Here is a 25,967-nt window from a genome sequence, read left to right on the forward strand (position 1 = left end):
TAAATTCAATGGTGTGTGGAGAGCCTCAGAAAGGTAACATTGGGATCTGTATGAACCTGCATTAAAACAGGAAATTATGACAGGGTGACAGCTTCTCCTTATGTGTGTCAGAGCATTATAATGTGCATGCACACAGATACCATCATTACACAGGAGCTGAGTCATCATACCAGGTCAGTTCTGATGCCCATTAGAGCTTCCCTCTTTCATTGATTCAGAGTCCCCGTCTAATTGAACATAACGTAAACAAACAAGAGCCTCAGTATGAAGAGCATCCAGGTGGAAAAGAAGTAAAAATATTCCACTGTCTTTACTTTCCTATCTCAAAGGAGGAAAAAATGGAAATGTGAGAAGGAAAATGTGTAACAATTTTTAAACCACTTGTTCAAATTATTTTAAAATGTTATCTTAGCCAAGGATCTTTGAGTTGCAGGTAACAGAAACACTCTGGAATAAACCAAAAAAGAGGAATGTGTATCAGACAATGGAGAATCTGGGAGGAAGAACTGATTTTGGGCTTCAGCTAGGAGCTGGAAAGCCGGCAGGGACACAGGCTTCTCTTCCTTCCATCTTCCTCTCTGCGGGGTCACGTGATCTCCCACTTTTGCTTCTTTCTGTAAGTCCGCTTCATTTCTGTTTCTCTCGCAAATTGCTTTCTCTTCTTTCATGAACACAGCAGAAATGGCAACTCCACATTCCTTGCATTTATGTGTCCTTAGTTCGTGCAATTAGCATAAACTAATATCTAGAACATATGATCCTCAGATCTCAGGAAACAAATTTACTGGCCCAGCTGAGGTTAGATCTTCAGCCCTGGTCCAATCTTCCTTCTATGGCCAGAAGGGCCTTAGACCTTAGGTGTGACCTTCTAAAGGCAAGGTCACAAAATATAAATATGGCAACCACTACTCACGAACATCAGTTTTTGAAAAAGAATCCGTATCTATTATAGGAAAATCTAGAAGTGTAAAGATAATATGTGGAATCTGGTTGTCAGTAAGTAATTTGAAAGCTAGCAATGAGCAGAAACTCTGAATGGAAAAAATACAGCCAAGAGGAAATGAATTTGAAAATATACATATGCTGCTCTCTCCAAACGAGATACCAGGACTGGGAATTTAGAAGGCTAAATGAACCTTCTAAGGTTATTTTAGCAAATAATATTGTACTTGTCCTTAAGAATGTGCTATCAAACCAACTTCTCACCCTTCCTCTGCTCTGCTCTGTACTGTAGGCTGGTGACCCTTACAAGATACAACTCCCAGCTTCCAAGTCAGCTTATTTCCAGCTGGGTTCACCCAATGAGAGGCACTTTCAGGACTAGAGGACTGGAGAAAGAGAAAAGTCAGGAAAGTCCTGCCTTCTCTTTCCCCGGCACGCCTCTCTGTTGGTAGATCTGTTCCTCCATGGTCCCAGCTTCTGCTGAAGAGGCCAGCTGTGGTTCCAGCTACTGCTAGGTGACACTGGTTCCAACTTCTCCCTTTGTCCTTCTAGCCTCAAAGTTGCATTTACTTCCTATTGTTGCTAATCTCTGTTTCTAGTATCCCCTATTTGGTTTTTCAGCATTCCTATTGCCTGTGAAAACAAATTCCTGGATTAAATTAATTCTGTCTAAAGTATTTCAAGTAATTTATGATTTTCCTGGTTGGAATCAGTCAGAGCTGAAGGCAAGAATCTAAATCTAAACTAAATATGAGTCTCCAGATACTTCAGTGACGAAGAGATAATTGTTTTTCACATCCCTGGTAGCATGTAAAACCAAGATTAGGTGCTGACCAACAAAGAAAAACAAGTATTGGACTTTGATGAAAGGATAATTTGTATCTAAGTACTACTGACCTTAAACATCTGTCAGTATTGCCTTCTTTACCCTGCTTAGGGCTAGTTATTGAGGCTCTTCACTTATGCCTTAGGGTTGTCACTAATCTATTCAAAGCTTTTGTAGGAACTAGCAAAAGATGTCTTCTCTAGGTGTCAGGGCCCATGACTTGGTTAACAGACTGTGAGCCAGATTTCAGCTCACACCAAGTCTAGAAATTATCATTGGGCTTGCTGTGAGTGCAAAGGAAAATCATGGTTTAGAAACCTTCCACTTACAGGAACTACACTGTTGGTAGTTCCCCTTGACCAGTCCATGCCCCCAGCTCTCAGCTGCTGGCAGTGTTGCCTGCCAATGGCTCATAGCTCCTACCTTCTCCACAGATTTGGCATTGCCTTTGGCTAATGGGAGTCGCCACCCAAATCACTTCCTCCTCCCAAAGCCGATGGCTGACTGTGTAATAAGTGACACACGAAAGGCTGATCCTCTTGCCCCAAAGTGACATTTCTGTCAAGTGACGTATGCTCTAGAGCTTCATCCTCTTGGGTCAGGCTAAGGCTAGACTTCATCTGAGATGGTATTTGTCTGGCTACTTCCCCTTCCCTATAGCAGCTTCCTTCATTGCCACATACATGTCTCCTGAAGAACAGTCCCTCAGTAAATCATGTGTGCCTGAACCCCTGTCTCAGGCTCTGCTTCTAAGGAAACTGCTCCAATACAAGCACTAATAATGATTTTTAAAAAAAAAATCTCTAGAGAAGGACAAATCGATCCTCGAGAAAGACAGTGACAATTTAAATAGCATGATACAGCTGGTACTCTAGTATTAAGATTTAGGGATTTGATCTCAAAATAATATGCAAATTTGTAATTATTGATGAGATGATTACAATATTCTTTTGGTATTGGAAACTTTAGAACTGAGAAAACAGAGAAGGGAAGTAAGTTTTAAAATTGGTTCTACAGTCTGTGGGGTTTTCAGGTGACACATTTTTATAAAGTACATATAAATATGGCTGATTTAAAAAAAGATTCTTCAAAATCTTTTTGTGGAAGGTTCTTCAACTTTAGTTCTAATTAGTAGTAACAGCTACCATTTACTGAACAACCATAAGTGCCAGGCTTTGTAGCAGGTGCTGTTACATACATTAATTCAGTTTTACTCTCTACAACAATCCCATGAGATCGGTATTATCTCCATTTTACAGATGAGAAAACTGAGGTATAGTGAAGTTAATTTGACCACTGCAGAGCTGGACTTCAACCTAGGTCTGTCTGACTATAATGACTGCATTATTTTCATTATATGATGCTGCCTGTCAATGAAAATATTAGACACATTTAATCAACAGCTGATGCCGTGTAACAAGCCAAATATACCCACATATCCTCTTGTACCTTTTGCCTTTTCCATTTTTAGGCACTGGTGAATGAGGTGTTTGAACTTATACTTGGTAAGGTCCCTCGACTCCCAAAGATTAAGAAACTTATTCTAACATGACCACTGATTCTGGCTAAATTATTTGAGTGTTGAAAGTTTTCCCTCAACTACTTTTTAAAAACTAATAATATTAACTTCCATCCTTTGGAAATTGCGAGGCATGACTGATTTAACAATTATCAAGTATTATACAATCTAGTTTTGAATATAAATGATACATATTAGAACAGTAATTCCATAAAGTCATAGTCACCAATTACCCATTCCCTTCTACTGAGGTACACAGAAGTAGGATTTTTATGTTTAGGGGATTGTAGTTCTTACCACTCCCTCTTCCAGTAAAGGCAAGCTTATCATAAGGCTTATATATTCACTTTATACCACCAAAAGGGTATTTATAATAATGAAAAAATATTATTTATATTCTCTTATGCACTGCCTTTTACCCATTACTTTTTGAAAAGCTGGATGTCTTTTAAGTCCAAAACACATGGGATTGGTTGTATAATTTTAAGCTGAAAAAGACTTTAGCAATCTTTAATTGATTCCTTTCATTTCACGAATCAGTAAATGAAAGCATATAGAAGTTGAGTAACTTTGCTAATATTACGTGGCTAGTTAGTATCAGAACTCAGATTAGAACAGCTAATCTGTTTGCCCTAGCAGCTGTTTTGCCAGATGTGAACAATGAAGACTTTGTGCCTATGGATTCTACACGATCTAGGCCTTAAACTGACAAGAATAAATCCCCCCCTGAAGAGGCATGGGATTCAGGTACAGTCTGACATACGATGCTCTATGTTACCTGCTGCGGGAGTGGGAGGAAGGTGGTTGTAAATTTAATCCTCTGGATGTCCTCATGAAGCTCTGTCCATCATAATCACCAGGAAGGCTTTTTTAAACATGGACTGATGAGGCCTACCCTCAGCATTTCTGATTTAGTTTCTGATTCAAAGTAGGGCCTGAGAATTTGCATTTCTAACAAGTTCCTAAGTGACGCTACTGCTGCTGGACAGGGGAACCACATTTTGAGCAGGTCCATCTCCCCACGTCCCTGTGGGTGGCCACTCTACTGCATTTTGTCCTGGTTCTTATTCTCCCTCCAGTATTTGCCTCTAGACTTGCTTTTCCAGACCAAGTCAAGCCTTGATTCAGTGTTCTGGCAATCATATCAAGCTAAAAATGATTATTCCCAGAAATCCCTAACAACATACCCCAAATGTCTCCTCTCAGATTGGACCCCTGCATGCCTATGCCTGCTCAGAAAAAACAAAATTGCTTCATGCTCTGGACTTGCATTAGTTTGCTGGCCATCGAAGGTGGAGACCACTCCTGCCCACTGCTATTAGCCACAACCCCTCTCCCTGCTCCCACTAGGTTGTGTGCAGATTTCTGCAGACTGTATTTGCTCTTCAAGCGCTCTCCGAATATCACATGCTCGGTACTGTGTGGAAGAATCTGGGCGAGACGATACGTTTTCTTCACTTGATTTCAGAGCATGTGTAACTATCTTTGAACCTTATGAAAATGTTCATATACTGTGCCTTGAATCAGAAGTGATCACTTGATTTGCAAGTATACATTTAATATTGTATAGGTTCAATATTAAGAATAAGAACTTATCAAGATGAAAAAGACATGCTCCCAGCTCTCAGAGAGCTTTAAGACTAATAATGGAGGAGACAAACATTTAAAAAGTAGTAATTATTTCTAAATAGAAAATCTGTATACACTGGCTTTGACAACATACTATGATATATTAAAATGATGTAACTTTCTTTAATGGACCAGCTAGACATCTATTCATATATAAATGACATCAAAGTGTACAACTCTAGCGTACCAATCAATCCATTCAACCAATACCAATTCCCAAGGGCAAATAACCTAGTTAACGTGGAGAAAAAAAAATATTGTCAGATCTTATTAAAGACAAAAAAAAAAGTGAATAAAAAGGACTGCTTACTTCAAAGAGACAAAGGTTTACAATTCTTTTATGTATATATGCAATATGCATATAATGCAGTATACAACTGCTACCACTTGTAAAATTGGAAAGCAAGTACTATTTACGTTTATATTTTATATTATCACTTTGTCTTTAAAAAGACCTCCTCCCCAGTCCTCTAGGGTCCTAAAGCTCTTACTGTCTCTTGCCATCCTCTCCCCAGTTGAATTAACTAGTTGCTGAGTATACTCTTCCTGTGTCAGCATTTCTGACCTTACGAATCTGTAGATCCCTAAAGTTGAACCTGAAATCTCAGGCTCTCTTGCACCTAAGGCACAGGTTTGTGACTTTTTTTCTGAACAGTTAAATCCCTGAGCAACTGTGACCTCAAAGCACATAAAGAAATAGGTGGCACAATGAATCCATTCTGGCAAAGGTGGCAGCAGAAATAGATTAAAACCAGAAGGGTTTTAGTTTCTAGTTCCCAACTTTAGCAGTGGATTTATGGTGTTTGTGTCCAAGGATGACGACAGATGAGAGTTCACTGGAGCAGTTTTGAGAGTGAAGCTTGGGTATAGTTTGTAGTTGCACAGATAATGAATCAGGAGGTTTAACATTCAGAAAGAGAAGGAAAGAACTGTGTGGAGAAAATGGTGGGAAAGTAACTTAAGAAAACTTTCCAGTACTAAAGGATATGAGTTTTTAGATAGAAAGGGTCTTTGAAATACCCAGTACAATGAATGTAGAAAGATCCCACTTTGATACACTATCAAATTTCAGAATTCCATGAGCAAACAGAAGATCCTAAAAATGTCTAGAGATAATAAAAAGTCATATACAAAGGATTAGAATCAGAACAACATCATCATATTTCAACAGCAATGTTAAAAATTAGAAAACAATGGAATAACACCTTCAAATTCTGAAAGAAATTGATTTTCAATCTGAAATTCTAGATCCTATTAAACTATTAGCCACTTGTGAGATTAGAATAAGACATTATCTGATGCGCAAGGTCTCAAAAATTTAACTTTCTACACATATTTTTCTAGGGAAGTCACTAATGGATATATACTACCAAAACAAGGGAACAATCCAAGATAGATAACATAGGATCCAAGAAACAGAGGGCCCAACACAGCAAAGAGGTGAAGGGAAATCCCAGACAACAGCCATGTAGTCAAGAGGGCAATAGTCTAGATTAACACAGGATGGTGGAGAGCCCTGGGAGAGAGGTCTCTGATAAAAAAAAGAAACAAACAAAGAGCAATGCCAGTACATCTAATGATACATTTGAGCACGTGGAAAATAGCATGGGGAGGGATTTTATAGTTGTTAAAGACATGGGAAAAATAATTCAACAGAAGATAATTTGAGGTTACCATTGAGGGGGGTGGAATCTAACAAAGTTAAAGCAGTACAAGAATGTAAATACTATAATCATAGCGCAATACTTGACTCATTAGAGGATAACACACAATGTTCTATGTGATACTGACTGAAACATGAATTGTGTTGTAACTATACTGGGGGAGGAAAAATAGTGGAGCAGTAGTTTAAGAGAGATAAATCCTCACTATATATAATAGGAAGTTAATATATAATGCTTTAAATTGATCAATAGTAGCTCAGCATATTATTTAGAAATACACATGTAGATATCAGAAGAAATAGTTCAAAGTGAATGACACTGGGAAAGCAAATGGGGATAGACAAGGAAGTATGGAGCTTCTGGTTTTGTTGTTGTTTTAAGCTTTGCAGTACTATTTCATGTTTTAAAGCATGTAAATGTTTCACTTTTATAAAACTAAAAATTGATCTTAGAAAAGGTATATGCATTTAGCAATATGTACAGATATTGAATTATGTTGTATATCTGAAACTAATATAGTGTTATATGTTAATTATATCTCAATTAAAAAAATAAAGAAAATAAACTTAGACTTCAACTCAAATAGAAAATGAACTGATAAACCTGAAGTAGAAAAGAGTAATAAAAATGAACACAAAAATTACTGAAATAGAAATAACAAACTTGATCAATATAACAACAAAAAAGCTGTATGGTGGAAGAGTCCATATCCTTCACCCCAATACTTTCAGTGAGGTAATGGGGACACATGGCATCTTCAAATCATCACAAGTATCCAAATTGCCTACTCATCCAAAACGTAGATTGACCTTGAGCACACTGTAATAAAGAAGCCAATGTTTTCCCCCTCTCATCTGGAATATTTAAACTGAGAGTCCTTGAATATTCATTAAATTCAAAGAGCAGTGGCAAAAAAATCAGTAAGCAGCATCCTGAGAACTATAACATACATGTCTTCAAATCATTTCTTGAATAAATGTATGTATTAGGTCCCTAGAGACTAGTGACAGTGGCCGTATAATGGTAATAACTATCACTGGTAATTCACTAGCATAATTAAGAATTCAATTTTCCACTAAGATCAATAAGAAATCAGAATGGCTTATAAGTAAGCTGTCTATTTCTAAAAAAGTAAGCTCCAGAGAGGCTTGTACCAAAATGAACTTAAAAGGGAGAGGGAGGAGATAATCATTTGCCAGCTCCCTTTTCAAATTTTAGTTGATGAAAAATAAAACACTTAACTTGGGATAACAAGGACTAGGACAAATTCTCTTAAACAATGCTGTATACAACATTTCCATAAATGTTCAGAGATATTTTACAGCATGAACATTTTAAACTCATGGCACTTGGAGGTTGCATGGGGTAAGTAACATTTATCACCCCTGCAGTATCCAGGTTTGCTGCTGTTCTGTCTCTATAACTCAGTTCTGCCATGGGACAGTGGCATGTCAGTACTAGTAATTACGGCTACAATGGCTGCTGAATGCCGTAGGTCCCCTGTGTGCAGCTACCTCTACATTCCCCTATAATGAAGGGTGTCACTACATTTTAAATGATTAACATTAGCAAGGGGAACAGAGTGTTTCAGAGGACTTGTAACAGTACATTAATAATGATATTTGTAAAGAAGAAAAGCGATCAACAAAGCACCAGGACAGGAGAAACTGGCGAAGTATAATGATAACGGCAGGGAATGCATCTGAAAATATGCCCTCATTTCCATAAATGAGCTACCCCAATGTTTTCTGTTACAATGAGGACTTTACCTTAAAGGATCATAGCAAAGAAAGAAGAAAATAAAAGACCTAGAATAGATTCTAATGGAGTCAGAGTCAAATAGGAAAAGTTAAACAAGAATTCCCTTATTCTTAATGAGATTCATAGACATTTTAATACAGGATATGCATTTTATATGTATAGGAAGATAAAATCCCTACAGTTTTCTTACCCTAGCTTGCAAACTTCAAGATACTTAGTTGAAGGGAAATAGAATACTTCTTATATCCTGGATCAAATCCAATGTCTCAAACTGGGTAAGAGGAATTTGAGATAAGAAAATAACTTGCCAAAGAAAACAGAGAGAAAGATGTCTTGTGTTCTGCCAAATAGAGGATATGCTATCAAGAATAAAAGGAAGAAGGGGACTTGCTAAAACTTTTGAAACAAATACAGCTGGTACTGCTTGGTCTCAGGATGACTGTGGAAAAATGGAATCCTTGTATGAATGGTAAGGGGAGGGGAAATCCAAATATTGCTTTTCACGTGCTCATAAGAGTAAGGAAGTCCTATTTCCAATGCAATGTTCATGCTTACATTTTCCACATTTTAACAACAAAGACTTCAAAAAACCCTAGAGAAAAGCAAAAGTAACAATAAAGAGGTTAAAAAATAAGAACTTAAAACTGCAATTCTGTGGACAAAACCATATCTAAAATTTTGAAGAAAAGTTAAAATGGTTTGGGCTTGAAAAAAGGTCTATGATGGTTTAATTTTCCATCCTCGTTCTAAAGAAAAAAGAACAAGGGCAAATAGAAAATTGCATTTAGAGCTAGGTAAAATATTTAAAATTTCCTGAAAGAAAAAAAAAGTCATTAAAACAATAAATAGGCTGACAAGGTTGTGAAAGGATTGGAATTCACAGATTCTCCAACTCCTAGCTACTGTCCATTTGTCCGTCCTCCTCTAGCTTTTTTCCCCCACAGTCCTTTTCTACATCTCTCTCTTCTATCTTCAAAATGGTTTGGTGATCTACAAGTTTTAAAAGTAGGCATTCTAGCATAAAAATTGCTAACTTTTAGTTTTTACTAATTAGAAACTATGATACTGTCTCTAGATTTATAGTTTTTAATAGTTTTATAATTTTGACATACTTGGATATATACAGCCTATGTGGCTTAATATATAACCTCATTAGAAATTCTGCTAACAAAGAAATTATGCCCCCAAGTCACTACTATATATTTGGAGAATTATGTAGAGTTCTAAATAGGAACGACAGGTTTCGAAGTAGCAGGCTTAGACAGAACAAAGGTAAAAATACTCATTTCAACTCAATGCTTATTCTCTTAGCTAAGGGAAGTCAGAGCAGACCATAGACAATGATGGTCAATGACAGACAAATAGTATTTGAGAAACCACTCTGTAAAGGGTACTTTACATATGTTATCTTGGTAAATTTTATAACTTCGAAGTAGGTTTAAATATCTCTGTCTATACTACACCTTTATTAAATAGAAATTATTTCCATTTTATGGATGAGGAAACAAACTCAGAAAAGCAGCTGGTCCAAAGTCCATAAGGTTATAATGGCAGAACAAAAGCTGAAGGTCTACCTGGAGCCTATGCTTTTTGTTACAGGTTTGAAAATATTAAGGCTCTAATTTCTACTTCTCAAGAATTTATAATGCTTTCCATCGTCACTGTGGTTTTAATTTATAGGAACCTCACTTTTGATACAAAAGAAAAACTGATTTCGTTTCTAAGTTTATATTGTTCTGTAATTCAGGGGCAACTCTTGGTTTATATTTCTACTATTGCCTTTCTAAACTTAATTATGTTATAAAAAGTCTGCTTCCTTTTTTTTTTAATCACTTTCCCCCCAACATTATTAATCAAGTTTAACTCTGAAATATCCATATTTTATGTGAGGACTCCTGGGACCATATGATCTCATTCACCTTTGTAGCTGTATTCCTGCTTAGCTAATTTCATTAATGGAAGCTTTAATTTTAAATTTCTATAATATTTTCAAAGTGTATTGATAGTGGTTTTTCAATCTGTGTTTAGTATATCCAAGATCTGTACTGGAAGCTTTCAGAAATGTTAAAATCAAATAGTTTTACTAAATGCTATTTGGCATAGGATAGATGTCTTAAGTTTAATACATGGTAACTTTTCTGCTTACTGAAATTGAATAATAAGCAAACATGATGGTAAAGTTTACAAAATAAATGCTAATTTGTTTAGACTAGAGATGTCGGATGCTTATTCTATAATTCACTGCAGTGGATTTTATTTATCATTCCCATATCCCAAAACTTCGTTTTAAGACAGTTGTCTAGTATTTAATTTATTGAACAAAGGGGGTTATCCCAGGAAATTTTCAATATTTTAAAGTATGCGAATTAAAATAAATTCCCGAGATTAATTTCTAAGGATTAAATCAGAGAATGTATTTTCCTGGGTGACATCCCAAAATGGGTACAGTCATTTTCGATAAAAAGAAAACAAAGTCTTTGGGGTTTGAGAGAAAAAAAGACGAGAGGAGGTAAAAAATGGAGTATGTTCCAGTTTACAAAACGGGGGACAATGCGTGGAGGACCCTTCAGAGAAAAGAGCCTGAATTTAAATATCACAAATACATTTATCCTGCGAGACACACCAGCGGGCGGTAGAAACCTTTCCTAAGTGCGTTTGTTTTTTTGTAAAACCCATCACCAAGATCTCTTTCAACATACTGGGACAGGCCTGTTTCTCCACTCCCACTGCTGAAGTTTGGACTAAGTCTGAAAACCCCAGGCACCTGCGGCTCTGACGAAACCGGCGAGGAGCACAGGGGAGCACGTCGCTTCTCCCATTTTCCGTCTCCAGATTCCAGAGCTTTTTCACAAGCGGTGTCAAGGTTCGGCGGCGGCGCCCCAGAAATAAGAGCTATTCCGGGGAGAGGGACCTGGGCCTGCACTGATGCTTTGCAAAGGTGTGCGTCCGCAGAAGATGCCAGCAGCCTCCTCTCTCTAGGCCGCTGCCGCCCGGCCGGAGCCCCGGAGAAACGCGCCTAGAGGCCGGAGCCCGCGCGGACCCCAAGCCCCGTGTCTGACCCGGCAGCCCGAGTCTCGGCCGGAAGGGGGCGTGGCCTGGGGCCGGCGCGACGAGGCCAGCCGCGGCGTGGGGTTGTGGGGGTTCCTCCCGGGGCCCGCAGTGTTTCCGGCGCGCTCCCCCGCGTCTTGCGTCCTGTGGTCTCGCCCGTCCCCGCTGCCATGTTGGATTGTGCGGCCGCCGCCGCCGCCGCCGAAGGAGGGTTGCAGGAGGAGGAGTTGGGAGTTTAGCGCAATCGCCGGAGTGCGAGGACAACGACCATCCGGCCAGAGCCTGGCCCGGCGGGAGCTGGGCGCTTCCCTTCCTCAGCGCGGCCCGCCGTCGGCTCCTCCTTCCCGTGGCCTCCTCCCCGCGCCGGAGGAGCTGCGAGATGCTGCGCCTCTGACTCCCCTCCTCCCGCCCCTGTCACCGAGAAGGGGAACGAGCGCTCGCCCACTCGCCGGAGGAGACGGCCCTGGCCTCCCAACCCCGCCGGCGAAATCATGAGCTCCGGCCAGCAGCAGCCGCCGCCGCCGCGGAGGGTCACCAACGTGGGGTCCCTGCTGCTCACCCCGCAGGAGAACGAGTCCCTCTTCACCTTCCTCGGCAAGAAATGTGTGGTCAGTGGCCGAGACCCGCGCCGCCGCCCCCGACGTTAGCTCACGGGCCCGGGCCCTGAAGGCCGGGAAGTGGGAGTGGGGAAGGAGGCGGGAGCGGCGCGGGGAGGGTCGGGCTGCCGGCCAGGCCTCCCGCCGGCCCCCGGCTCCTCGTCGGCCCTCTGGCGGGGCTTCCTGGGTGCGGGCAGTGCGGGCCGGCCGGACGCCGCCTCCCGGACCTGGCCGGGAAGCAGGGAAGTGTCACCTCCGCGGGCCTGCCGTGGATCTCTGCTCCACCAGGCCCGCCTCCGTGCCCTTGCTGCTGGTTCAAACTTTACTCTCAGGCCACAGGGGGATCTTCTTGCAGCAGCTGCCTGATGTTGGTAACCGGGGCCCTGTACTGGCCCTCACTTCTCCTCCTATGGCCTCATTTGGGAGGACCTTCCATCACAATGCCAGAGGTCTCAGGAGTGGGTAGGTCGGGGACGGAAGCCCAGATATGAATGAAGGGGACCATAAAGTGGTTTTTAATCCCCTTTGAGGATCTCGGGAGGGAATGAAGTCGAGTGCATCGGTTCGGAACGAGGGCAGGAAATGCTGCTGCTCCCCACTGCAGAGAAACAAGGTTTATTCTTCCAGCAGTCTCGACCAGGCCTGGTTTCTCTCTCCTCTCCACCGTTTTTTGTTTTGTTTCGTGTTTTGCATTGGTGGGAGGAGGATATGCTGCTCTCCCACAACCAAGAGCAGGGGAACCGCAGTCTCCAGCAGTTCTTGGCCTTTGGGGGCCTGAGAAGGGTTCTTAGGTTAGTGCTGTGTGGCCTGTTCCAACCCCAGATGGCCGGCTGGGATCGAGCAGTTCTGCTGTGGGAAGGGGAGTGTGTGTTATTGACGGAAGCATTCATTACATTGGCTGCTGGCACTTCTGGGGGTGGGGAGGTTCTGCTCTGTGGTGTAGGCCTTGTTAGGCTGCATCTTACTCTGGTGGCTGGGTTGAACTGTGGCTGAGTTTGTTGGAACGCTGTTGGGGTCCCTTTCTCCCCTCTTTACTGGCGAGCACCTGCAGAGTATGTGCCACTGGAACCCAGGAACCCTGAGGGAAACGTCAACAGAGCTGTACCTTTTACGGCTTCTCTTAGTGTTAAATGTGTCAAATCAGGCTGCACTTGCCTGTTTAAGTAGTTAGGATTAGACAGTTTCTGGGAAGTTACCAGATTAATTGTTAACTTTATAGTTACCCTTTGTATCCTGTGCCATCCAGTTGGAGATTGAATCATTCTATGCAATTCAGATGTGTTTGATTTCAGAAGTTAGACCTAATTAGAAGAATAAAATGAAGCGGGCTAAAAGTCAGAATTTGGGGAGACAGTTGTAAAGACAGTCAAGCCTCCTCCCCTACACACACTTTAAACAAATGAGCAGACTGAGCCAGTGAGCCCTAAGTCACACAACAATTTAATCATGTAACCAGGACTCCTGATGCCTAGTCTCTTGTACTTTTCACTACATCGTATTGTTCTGGGAAAGTTTTTGTTCTTTCTTCTTACTGATTTATTTCTAGAAGTGGTGTTAAAGGAGTAATCACTTCTTTTTTTCAAAAATATATAAATTTGGGATATAATTAAACTGTAAGATTCTTAAAGCAGCGCTATTTTTTGCATATTTTCAATTTAGGAAAATCTCCAGCTCTTTGAAAATGACATTATCTGCTTATTACTTATCTGTTTATTACTTTACTTTGTAATCTGTGTCAGAAAAGAAGTAGTTGTACTATATGTTACATACCAGACACATTAACTTCAAATAGAAAGGACATTACATTTACTCACAAGTATACTGACTGACTGCTCTATGCTTACCTGTAATGTTTACTGGTTTCAAAAAAATGACATGTGATAGAATACAGTGATAGAGCAAAATAGTGTTTCTTACTGGTTAATATAGGTGGATTGCCAAATAAGCTGTCAGTATTCAGTGCTTAATTTCTTTATGTCATCCATTATTATTCAACCTTTTGAATTTCTGTCATTTAGAACCACTCTGTTGGAGTTACCTGCTCTTCTGGTAAGAAATTGTTGCAATGATTAACTTTAATATTTGACGCCTCCAAATATTAGAGAGTACAGAATGATATTTTAATTTTCTGGAACAATCTTTTTTTCCCCTTTGCTGACGATGCAGTTTTTTGTTTTTGTTTTTGTACAGTGCTGAAACACATTCTCTCATTAAAAAAAATCAAACAGTAAGATTTACAGGTCAGAACAAATTTGTTAAGCAAGAGTGTATTCAGAGTTCTGTTTAAAAATTCAAGAAACAAGGGTCATTATAATCCCAGCCCTAAAGGAGTTTCATTCCTTCTTTCACTCAACAAATACTCAAGTAATTAAATGTTGAGGTCAAAATCAGGGTTGATGCCTGCTCTCAGGGAGCTTACTGTGTCTAAAAGTGGAAACAAATTTGTAAATTGATGAGTAAGTCAATATTTCAGAGTGATGTGTGAGAGGCTGCATGTCACAATGGAAAGTATCTTGGCTTTGTAATCAGTAGACTGGGGATCAAACTCATATGGTCACTTTGGACAAGTTTCTTAAGCCCCCTGTTTTAGAATTGGTTTTCTCATTTCTAAAATAGGGTTTCTATCTCATGGGGTGGCTGGCTGGATTAGAAGGACTGTATGTAAATATATGGATGGTGTTAGTTTTATAAAGGTTTAGGAGATCAAAAGGGAGGATGAGTAAAAGCTTTTTGGAATGGGTGATACCTGAATATTTAAGATTAATAGGGATAGTCATCCTCGGATGCTCAAGTCCCTTGTGGTCAGCCCTCTGTATCCAGAGATTCGAAGGGCCGACTGTACTCCCCAGGTTGATGAGAGGTGGCAAACAGCTTGGGAAGTCAGCGGACCTATGTTGTGGAGCAGGGGGGGTTTCTGTTAGGGTATTGCACTGGAGGCATTAGGAAGATTATTACAAATACATATGTCTAGGCTGTGGCTAGATAGTATTCAAATTCAGTGGGTGAGGTGGAACTTGGGTGTTTCTATTTTTAGCCAGTAGAAGGCTCTAACATATATCACAGTTTGAAAACCACTGCTGAAATCCACTGTTTTCTAATAGGGTAATCCTGAAGCATATTGGCAACATTAGTAGGTTTTCCCTCAATATTTGGTTCATATTTTGTCAGTTAAGGTTAAGTTAAAACAAGCTCTGATAGTACAGCATTTCCTTAACCCATTAAAATATCAATGTGTATTTCATAAATGTAAGAGAAAGATGCAGCTGAGCAAGTATTGCCGTAGTTGGTAAGGTACCACAAGATCAGATTTGACTTTTAGGAAGTTAGGGAGAAAGGTGCAGGCACCATGGAGGGTGGATTGAGAGTTGTGAGAGTGGAGGAAAAGGAGATTATATCCACAGCGGTCCATATGAAATATGATGAGGGTCTGAATTAAGGCAGTGCTGGTAGAATCAAGGACAAAAAGATTCCAGTAGGATTTCATCCCCCTTAGATACAGAGCATGAGGGAAGGGAATTGGGAAAAAGGCAAGTATGAAACCATCAGCAGAAAAAGTATGCAGAAACGTACATGTGTCACTAGATGGAAATATGCCCAGATGTAATTGAGACTCTAGGTTGGTGATTAGTTTCATGGAGGAAGTGAATCTTCAGTAAATCTGTAGTTTTGCCAGTTTTTAAAAATCGATCTGGTGAAAGTTGAGGTTTCATGCAAAGTTATAGGTAATATATAAATTGATGTTATATACTTTTATATAAAGTAAATAGTTCTGATGCAATTCATTAGCTGGTAGTATTTTCTTAGAACAATTAAGAACGGTTAAAAATAAGATTATTAGGTCTTGTTTTGTAGTTAGTTCTGTTGCCTTTCATGTAGTGTGGTTTAACCTATTTTCTATAAAGAGTATATTCGTCTTACAAGAAGAGTTAAATGTATATATTCCTGAATAAGCAAGAAGTTAAGGATTAGAAAAAATAAAACCTTATACTAGCACTTTACACCCATCTCTGGTCCAGATGGACTGGGGTTAGTAATGTCGACTGTTACCGTTCCCTGCCGTACTCACCTGGTTTGTTTCAAGATTTAGTGATATATAAGAAGCCATTTTTATTAACTAACTTTAATTTTTATTTTCTTTAGTTCCTCAGCATTTATTTTAACTTGCTTATATCCTTTAGTTTTTTGTTTATTTTCTCACCTTATATATAATTTTGGGAGATTAGACCTTATGCCTGCATAGTCTTCTATAATTTTTATAGCATATAACATCTAGCATACAGATCACTGAATACTTCCTGATTGCATAATTATAATAGCTAATTTGTTTGTTCCCTAGGAATTCACTCAGCATTTCTCATTGCTTGATCAGATTGTTAAAATCTTCACTAATTAGGAAAACAAAGTGGTTTAATTCTGCTGCTGAACTAATATAGGTGGTAGTAGTAGCTGTCCAACGGTTATTTTGTTTCTGTTCTAAATTCTTAAATAAGTTTAGAGGGAGAGGTGTCTAGAGGGGATCACTGTCTTGATGAAGGCCTAAGTTAGGGCAGTACTACTGGGAAGTTGGGGCTGAGAATGTATTTCACCTTGAGTAATACGGAAAGAGAAAAAAGGTTAAAATTCATGGGATTTGCAATATGCAAAGATAGGTAGTCAGCCTTCTCTATTATAGAGGAAAAAAGGTGAGTACAAAGGTGTGGGCGGACACAAGAGGAGATTTAGAAGAATCCAGCAGACCTGGGTTATGTATTTCTTGTTATTCTTAGCGCTGTAATATAGGCAAACTTCTTAACAGATATGAGCCTTAATGTCTAGATTTGTAAAATGGGCTTAGTCAAGGATTTCAGAGAATAATGCAATAATGTGTGTAAAGCACTTAGCTGCCACTTATAAAGTGTTCTGGGACTTTGGAGAAGCATGTGAAGGAATGTTGTCGTTAATACTATTCGTTACTTGGTTTAGATTTCCTGTTACTGGCAGGGAGGTTTTTAAAGTAAAATCTTGAATTCTATATTACATTTGTTTTGGTTTAGGTAAATTAATTCTAACATTTTGGTTTAAAGACAGTAAATTATAAATATATAAATTAAGAGTTAAGCAGCAGCTGAAACAGATCTCTGGAGAAGTTCTGAGCAGCCTTATTAGCCCCTCTGGCTGCTGACTGAAGAGGAAAACAGGGATCCTGGTATAAGCGTTAGGAGTTCCTGGGTTTTAGTCCATGGTCTGCCACCAATTAGTCATGAATGTGAGCAAGAATCTCTGCCTTCATGAACCTCACTTTCCTGCTCTGAAAATGAGTGGTTGGACAGATAACACCACAGTCTTTCCACCTTTAATGTTCTACCACTCTAAATATTCTAGTTGCCAGAGACTCTAGCAGGGAAGGAACAGCCCGTCTGTTAACCTTGGCACATGCGTGTATTGCACGATGGAGACAAATATAGTATATATCTAAGTGCGAGGTAGATAATCTCAAATCATTTCATTGTGGATTTCCATTTCTAACTCACCTTTTTCTTAGCGTTACAATTTAATAGACATTTTACTTTAAAAAGACCAGAGTGAACAGAATTAAAAGGTAGTAGTAGTAGTATAATCAGCTCTTAACTAACTTTGAATTATTATTATTAATTATTTCTTATAATTACAAGGAATTTTTGGCTTGGCTTGTTAGAAGTGTGCCTTTTAATTAAGATGGCATTATTTCTAAGAGTTTTTTTTGTTAATTCCATCTAGAACCTTGTTTCTCATATGAAATTGTATTAGCGTTATGATAGCTGGGTGTTACCTTTTATTGCTTATTATCTAACGTTAAAAGAAGTTTTTTTAAGTTTTTAGTTTTAAGTGTTAGACTCAATAGTTACAGTGAACTGACTTGGTTATTTTAGAGTGATTAAAGATGAGGTTTATTTATTTATTTAACTGAAGTATAGTCAGTTTACAATGTTGTATCAATTTCTGGTATACAGCATAATGTTTTAGTCATACATATGCATGCATGTATTTGTTTCCATATTTTCCATTATAGGTTGCTATAAGATATTGGACTTTGTTCCCTATGCTATACAGTAGAAACTTGTTGTTTATCTGTTTTATATATAGTAATTAGAATCTACAAATCTTGAACTCCCAATTTATCCCTTCCCACCCCTTTCCTCCCCTGGTAACCATAAGTTTGTTTTCTACGACTGTGAGTCTTCCTGTCTTGTAAATAAGTTCATTTGTGTCTTTTTTTTTTTTTTTTTTTTTAGATTCCACATATGAGTGATATCATATGATATTTTTCTTTCTCTTTCTGGCGTACTTCATTTAGAATGACAATCTCCAGGTCCATCCATGTTGCTGCAAATGGCATTAATTTATTCTTTTTTATGGCTGAGTAGTATTCCACTGTATAAATATACCACAGCTTCTTTATCATAGTCATCTTTCGGTGGACATTTAGGTTGTTTCCATGTCTTGGCTATTGTAAGTAGTGCTGCTATGAACATTGGAGTGCAGGTGTCTTTTTGAATTAGGGTTCCTTCTGGATCTATGCCCAGGAGTGGGATTGCTGGGTCATATGGCAAGTCTATTTTTAGTCTTTTGAGGAATCTCCATACTGTTTTCCATAATGGCTGCACCAAACTACATTCCCACCAACAGCATAGGAGGGTTCCCTTTTCTCCACACCCTCTCTAGCGTTTATCATTTATGGACTTTTGAATGATGGCCATTCTGACTGGTATGGGGTGATACCTCACTGTAGTTTTTATATACATTTCTCTGATAATTAGCAATTTTGAGCATTTTTTTCATGTGCTAATTGGCTGTTTGTATATCCTCATTGGAGAATTGCTTGTTTAGGTCTTCTGCCCATTTTTGGACAGGGTTGTTTCTTTTTTTGTTATTAAGTTGTATGAGCTGTTTGTATATTCTGGAAATTAAGCCCTTGTCTGTTGCATCATTTACAAATATTTTCTCCCATTTTGTAGGTTGTCTTCATTTTGTTTATGGTTTCCTTTGCTATGTGAAAGCTTATAAGTTTAATTGGGCTCCATTTGTTTATTTTTGCTTTATTTCTATTGCCTGAGCAGACTGTCCTAGGAGAACATTGCTAATGTTTATGTCAGGAAATATTTTGCCTATGTTTTCTTCTAGGAGATTTATGGTGTCTTGCCTTATGTTTGCATCTTTAAGCCATTTTGAGTTTATCTTTTGTGTGGTGTGAGGGAGTGCTCTAATTTCATTGATTTACATGCAGCTGTCCAGTTTGTCCAGCATCATTTGCTGAAGAGACTGTCTTTTCTCCGTTGTAGATTCTTGCCTCCTTTGTCAAAGATTAATTGACCCCAAGTCTGGGTTTATTTCTGGGCTCTATGTTCTGTTCCATTGATCCATCTGTCTGTTTTTGTGCCAGTACCATGCTGTTTTGATTACTGTTGCTCTGTAGTATTGTCAGGTCTGGGAGGGTTATTCCTCCAGCTTCGTTCTTTTTCTTCAGTATTGCTTTGGCAATTCTGGGTCTTTTGTTATTCCATATAAATTTTAAGATTATCTGTTTTGTAAAGAAACATCATGAGTAATTTGATAGAGATCACATTAAGTCTGTAGATTGCTTTGAGTAGTATGGCTGTTTTAACAATATTAATTCTTCCAATCCAAGAGCATGGAATCTCTTTCTATTTCTTTAAATCATCCTAAATTTCCTTAATCAATGTTTTATAATTCTCTGTGTATTCCTTGGTCAGGTTTATTCCTGTGTTTTCTTTTTTTAATGTGATTTTAAAAGATTTTTTTTTTTTTACTTTCCTTTTCTGATATTTCATTGTTACTGTAAAGAAATGCAATTGATTTCTGTATGTTAATCTTGGATCCTGCTACCTTGCCAAATTATTTTATCAGCTCCAGTAGTTTTTGTATGGCCCCTTTAGGGTTTTCTGTATACAATATCATGTCATTTGCATATAGTGACAATTTTACCTCTTCTCTTCCAATTTGGATTCCTTTTATTTCTTAGGATTTCCAATACTAGGTTAAATAAAAGTGGTGAGAGTGGGCATCCTTGTCTTGTTCCACATTGTAGTGGGAAGGCTTTCAGCTTTTCACTGTTGAGTGTTATTTTGGCTGTGGGAAAAGTTGAAGTTTAAAAGAGTTCAGCTTCATTATAAATTACTCTTTCTAGGAGTCATAGCTTTGATCCAATAGATGAGAACCTAGCATTATTAAGAGTTCACTTTTGCTGTAAAGATTCTAGAAACAAAACAAGTTTGTACATTCTTGTTCAGAGTAATATATATATAATTTTTAACTGTAGATAAAATTCTTGTTGGTGTATGACTGAACTGCCTAGTATTTTTTAAGTATTAAGTATTGTTTACTAATTTATAGGAGAGTGAAATTGATTAGAAAACATCAGTTTCACTTTGGAGTTAATGTGTTATAGAGAAATTATGGCCCCTTTTTAAAGAGACCAAATAACTGGTTTAGAGTGATGTTGAAGGTGCAAATCTAGAAAAGCTCCCTGTAGAAAACAATCAAAAGAAAGATCTGTAGTAACTTCATATTTAAATTACTATGATTGTTAGTTTACTCTAATTGTTCCTTAATATCCTTAGCTCCTTGGTTCTTCTGCCATGGTGATTTTGTTTTTGAACTTACTTTTTACGTGATATGAAGATTACTATAGAAATCTGTCTCTATAAGAGGGGTAATCATTAAAGACCAGATGAATTGAAAAAAAGAAAATGCAGAAGACATCTAGGAATATAAAATGCTGTTAAAAATGATATAAGGAGATTGAAATATCATCAACAGATAAACAGTAGCTTTAGGACAATGAAATGTTTTCAAGTTTCATTTTAAAGTTAAACTTTTATATTAGATTTGGAGAAAGTAAAACTAGTTAATGTTTTTAAGTATTAAGATAGAGGTGAAGTTGTTTATTTTTGGTTCCAAAACAAACAAACAAAAATTAAGTGAAATATTCCAGTATGGTGAATACTTTTTTTGCCAGAAAAATATTAGAGGGTACCTAAACACCTAAGAGATTTTCAGTAAAGAACTGTTTGATTTGTATGCAATGCATGAAGCTAATCAAATGATTTCTTCTATTTTTAGTAATAAAATATCATCATGGTCAAGAATTGAGGACTTACTGAGCACATAATACCTTCCTAGAATTTTGGAATACATGGAAGGGGTAAGGAAGATCTAGTCCTTACCCCTAAATTGTTTACTAAATAGCCAGGGAAGATAAAAATTATGCACAAAAAGATACATTTTATAAGCCAGCATATAGTAAGGATTTGAATAATAGGGGAGATAGGTTTATCACTGTGGGATTCAATAAATCTTTGTGGGGCTTGAGCATGAGGACCTTAAATGGCCTCTAGAATGTATGTCAGAGCAAGGAAGCAGCTCCGTTCAAGTGTAGGTAAATGTGTGAGCAAGTTTGGAGTAGAAAATTTGTATGGAGTGTTTGGAAATACTGAATAGACTGGCTTGACTAGAATTGAGAATGGTATTTGCTTGAAGAGATAGTGAATGATAAGTTTGAAGGATAAATTAAGGACAGATTTTGGAAGACCTTGAACGTCGGACTTAGGAGCTGAGCTTTAGTTCCTAAATAGGGAGAAGTCACAAAGATGTTGATTCAAAAACGTTTGAGATAGGAAGGATCTAGAAATGGGGAAAACTGGAAATTATTATTCATAATTAAAATACTGTGAGTGAAAACTTTGAAGTTTACTAAACACTGTCGTATTCATTATCTCAGCAGACCTGGCCCGGCTAAGGAACCTGAATTGTAGAAGCATCTGGAACAGGAAAAGAATTATGAAGGATAGTGAATCCTTCGACTCTGTTCTCATGGCAGATACCACCTGTCACTCACAGCATTTTTTCCTACTTTGTTGTGATTGGTTTCTGAATACTCAGCATATCCTTACAGGCAGCCACTATCTATCAGTCCAAGTTCGAAGTAGATGAAGCTCGTTGCCATTCCAAGGCTATTTTCTAGAAATTTTGTGAAGAAAAAAAGGCAATATTTCGTTGGCTCTGTGAATTCAAGATGACAGCAGAACCACCTTATGGAAATGGCTAGATAATACAGATTGTAGGATTAGAGCTTTGGAATCCTTTGCATAGTGTTGATTATTGAGGCCTTAGGAGTGGACTTAGATCTATGAAGGTGTCCATGCACATTGAAATTAGAGAGGGAGGCAGTCTAGCCCATATTTGACTTGGCCAGCATTTGAAAAGGATGGATTTCAGTGAGGAGTTAAAGGGCGAGAAAGATAGTGTCTTTAAATTACCAGGAAGATGGTATTACACATGTTGTTCTGCAAGTTGTTCACTTATATTTTATATCTTTCACATATTGTCATGTCCATTTATTATCTGTTGCATACTTTTCACTACTGAATCCTATAGTTTATGAATTTCTTGTAACTCTATTAGCTTTTTATGGCCAGCTTAACAAAGTACCACAGATTGTGTGGCTTTAAAAACAAATTTATTCTCTCACATTTTTAGAGGCTAGAAGTCCAAAATCAAGGTGTTGGCAGGATTGGTTCCTTGTGGAGGCACTGAGAGAAAATCTGTCCCATGCCACTCTGGCCCTTTACTGACCATTCTTGATATTCTTTGTCTTATAGATTCATCATTCCAATCTCTACCTATGTAATCAAGGGGTGTTCTCTCTTTGTCTGTTTCTCTGTGTTCTTTTTGTATAAGGACACTAGTCGTTGGATTAGCGTCAACCCTAAGATCTCATCTTAACTTACATCTGCAAAAAATCTCTTTTGATATATGGTTGCATTCACAGATACATGCATTAGGACTTCAGTGTGTTTTTTTAGGGAGACACAATTCAACCCCTCACAATAGGTATTTTTACTTTCTAAGTTTTTGCTTTTAGAATAAGTTCTGTGAACATTCAAATAATTATTTCTATGTATCCTTTACAGGTATTTCTATAGAATAAATTCTAAGAAGTGAAGTCAAGAGAGCATGAGCATTGAAAAATAGTAGTAGATACTTCCTGAATTGTGTTCCAAAACAGTTATTTCCAAACTCTGAATTTAAAAAATACTAGAGACTGCTGAATTGTCTTCCAAAACGTTTGTAACCAAGCTCTGTATGTTCACATCAACACTGGAATTTAAAAGTCTTTTTTGCTTTTGACAGTTTCACTGGTCAAAAAAATCTCATTGTTTGAGTTACAGTTTTTAATGAGGTTAAATATCTTTTCATGTCTATTGGTCATGTATATTTCTTCTGTGATTGCCTTATTCTTGTCTTTAAACCATTTTTTCTATTGGGTTATTTGTTTTTTTTTCTTAGTGATTTAAACTCTCTAGGAACAGTAATTATAGATTATGGCATTTTTTTAACATTTCAGCATTTTATTTTTTGACAGAGGTATTTTTGATGTTTTTGGTCATTACATAGGTTTTAAATTTTTGTGTAGTTAAATGTGGTAATCTTTCAAGTTTTTATTTAATGCTGTTCTAGCTCAGAACTGCAAAAGTATCTACTCACATTTTCCTAGAACTTTTATGGTTTTATTTTGTACATATTGTCTTTAATCTTTCTGGAAGTGACTTTTGAAAACAAGGGTAGTAGAAATCCAGTGTTAATATTTTTACAAATGGCTAGTTGTCTTGATGCCATTTATTGAGCAATTAATTTTCTCCTACCTATTTGAAATACTACCTTTATAATTTACCAAATTACCAGATGTACTTAGATCAGTTTCTGCCTTCTCTTATTTTTTTAAATTTCTTTGCCAGTATACAGAATTTTTAATTAGTGTAGCTTTATATTGATGATACTTTTGATTAGTTTTAAGTCCCTCATCAGTGTGGGTATCAACTCATGGCCAGTCTTGTTTACTTTATATTCTTACCCACTTTTTCCTTTTCTGTGTTATTTTTTTAACCATTTTTTAAAAATTGAAGTATAGTTAATTTACAGTGTTGTGTTAGTTTCAGGTGTACAGCAAAGTGATTCAGTTTTACATATATATACACACATATATATGTATATATATTCCATTCTTTTTCGATTCTTTTCCATTATAGGTTGTCACAATATATTGAATATAGTTCCCTGTGCTATACAGTAGGTCTTTGTTGTTTATCTATCTTATATATACTAGTGTGTGTATGTTAATCCCAAGAATTAACCCACTTTTCTCTTTTCTGTATTACTTTTAAGTAAATATCAGGCATCATATGATTTTCTTTCCTAATTAGCCTGGTTGGAGGTTTATTAATTGTATTGATTTTTCTTAACAAGTTTTAGCTTAACAGATTATTATTTTTCTTATTTTCTATTTTATTGATTTCTGTTCTGATATCTATTATTTCCTTTTTTGCTTACATTTGGTTTATTTGCTTTTCTTTTTTTTAGTTTTTTTTTTCTTTAAGTGATTACTACTCAGTAGTTCATTTGAGACCTTTTTCTTTTTCTAACATAGATATTTAGTGCTATACATTTCCTCCTAAATATTGCTTTAGTCGCATGCCACATACTGAGTATGTTGTATTTTAACTTTAATTTAATTTAAATTACTGTCTAACTTTTCTTTTCATTTCTTTGACCCACATGTTTTCTAGAAGTATGAAATGTAGTTTCCAAAGATTTAGGGATATTCCAGATGTCTTCCTGTTATTAATTTTTACTTTAATTCCTTTGTATTGAAAATATGTGGGTATCAACTCGTGGCTAGTCTTGTTTACTTTATACCCTTACCCACTTAAGCAGAATTAAGCAGAATATGGCCTAAATTGATGTTCCACATGCACTTGAAAATAATGTGTATTCCACTGTTGTTGGGTTGAATGTTTAGCGAATGTACTGTATCAAATAAGTCAGTAGTGTAGTTTAAGTCTTCTTTATCCTTACTGATTTTCTGTCTACTTGCTCTACCAATTTTTAAGAGAAAGGGGTAGAATTCTTCTATATTTATGAATTTGTTTCTCCATGCAGTCTATCAGTTTACTTTGCTTTGAACATATTTGTCAGGTACATAAACATTTATAAGTTACGTCCTCTTGAATAATTGACCATTATCATGAAATGACTCCCTTTGTCTCTGGTGTACTTTGCTCTGAAATCAACTTTGTTATTAATATGGTGACTAAAATTTTCTTTTGATTGATACTATAATCTTTTTTGCATTCTTTTACTTTGAATCTCTTTGTGTCTTTATACTTAAACTGGGTTTCATATAGGTAGCACATAGTTAGGTCTTGCTTTTTAAGCCCTGTCTGACAGTATTTACTTTTTAATTTGGATATTTAGGCCATTTACATTTAATATGATGATTATTGATGTGATTGGGTTTAAATCTACCATGTTGCTACTTGTTTTCTGTTTGCCTCACGTGTTCTTTGTTCCTTTTTTCCTCTTTTTTGCTGTCTTTCTTTACATTGCATTAGTACATGTCATTATGCTATATTGTTGCCATACATTTTACCTTCTACATATGTTATAAACACCATGATACATTGATGTTTTGCTCTAATGATTCAGATATCTTTTAAGGAGATTTGAAAATAAGAAAATAACCCACCTGGTTATCATTTCTGGTGCCCTTAATTCCTTTGTCTGGATCCAGACTTCTCTCCGCTATCAGTTTTCTTCAGCCAGAGTATTTTTTCTTTTTTCTTTTTTCATGAACATCTCTTGTAGTATAGATCTGCTACTGATAAATTCTTTCAGCTTTATATCTCTGAAAAAGTCTATATTTTGCCCTGAATCTTGAAAGATTTTCTCTGGATATATAATTTTACTTTGATAGTCTTTTTTTTTCTTTCTGTAAAGATGCTGCTCCAGGTATCTTCTTGTTTGCAGTTATTGCAGACAGGAAATCTGCTATGGTCCTTTTCTTTAATCTTCTGTACAGTATGTCTTTTTTCTCTGCTTTTAAGATTTTTCTCTTTGTTACTGGTTTGAAGGACTCTGATTATGATGTGCTTTGGCATAGTTTTATT

General features: G+C 37.3%; 1 protein-coding gene across 1 annotated transcript in view; it reads left to right on the forward strand.

The window, feature by feature from the left end:
* The first annotated feature begins 11,067 nt into the window (after positions 1-11,067).
* The window catches only part of WASL (WASP like actin nucleation promoting factor), a 69,572-nt gene continuing 54,672 nt past the window's right edge, over positions 11,068-25,967 (forward strand). The window contains exon 1 of the mRNA XM_031455292.2: positions 11,068-11,997. Coding sequence (XP_031311152.1) covers positions 11,881-11,997 — 117 coding nt within the window. The 5' untranslated portion in view covers positions 11,068-11,880. The remainder of the gene's footprint in view (positions 11,998-25,967) is intronic.

The sequence above is a fragment of the Camelus dromedarius genome, chromosome 7 (assembly GCF_036321535.1).
Source record: "Camelus dromedarius isolate mCamDro1 chromosome 7, mCamDro1.pat, whole genome shotgun sequence".
NCBI classification, from domain to species: Eukaryota; Metazoa; Chordata; class Mammalia; order Artiodactyla; family Camelidae; genus Camelus; species Camelus dromedarius.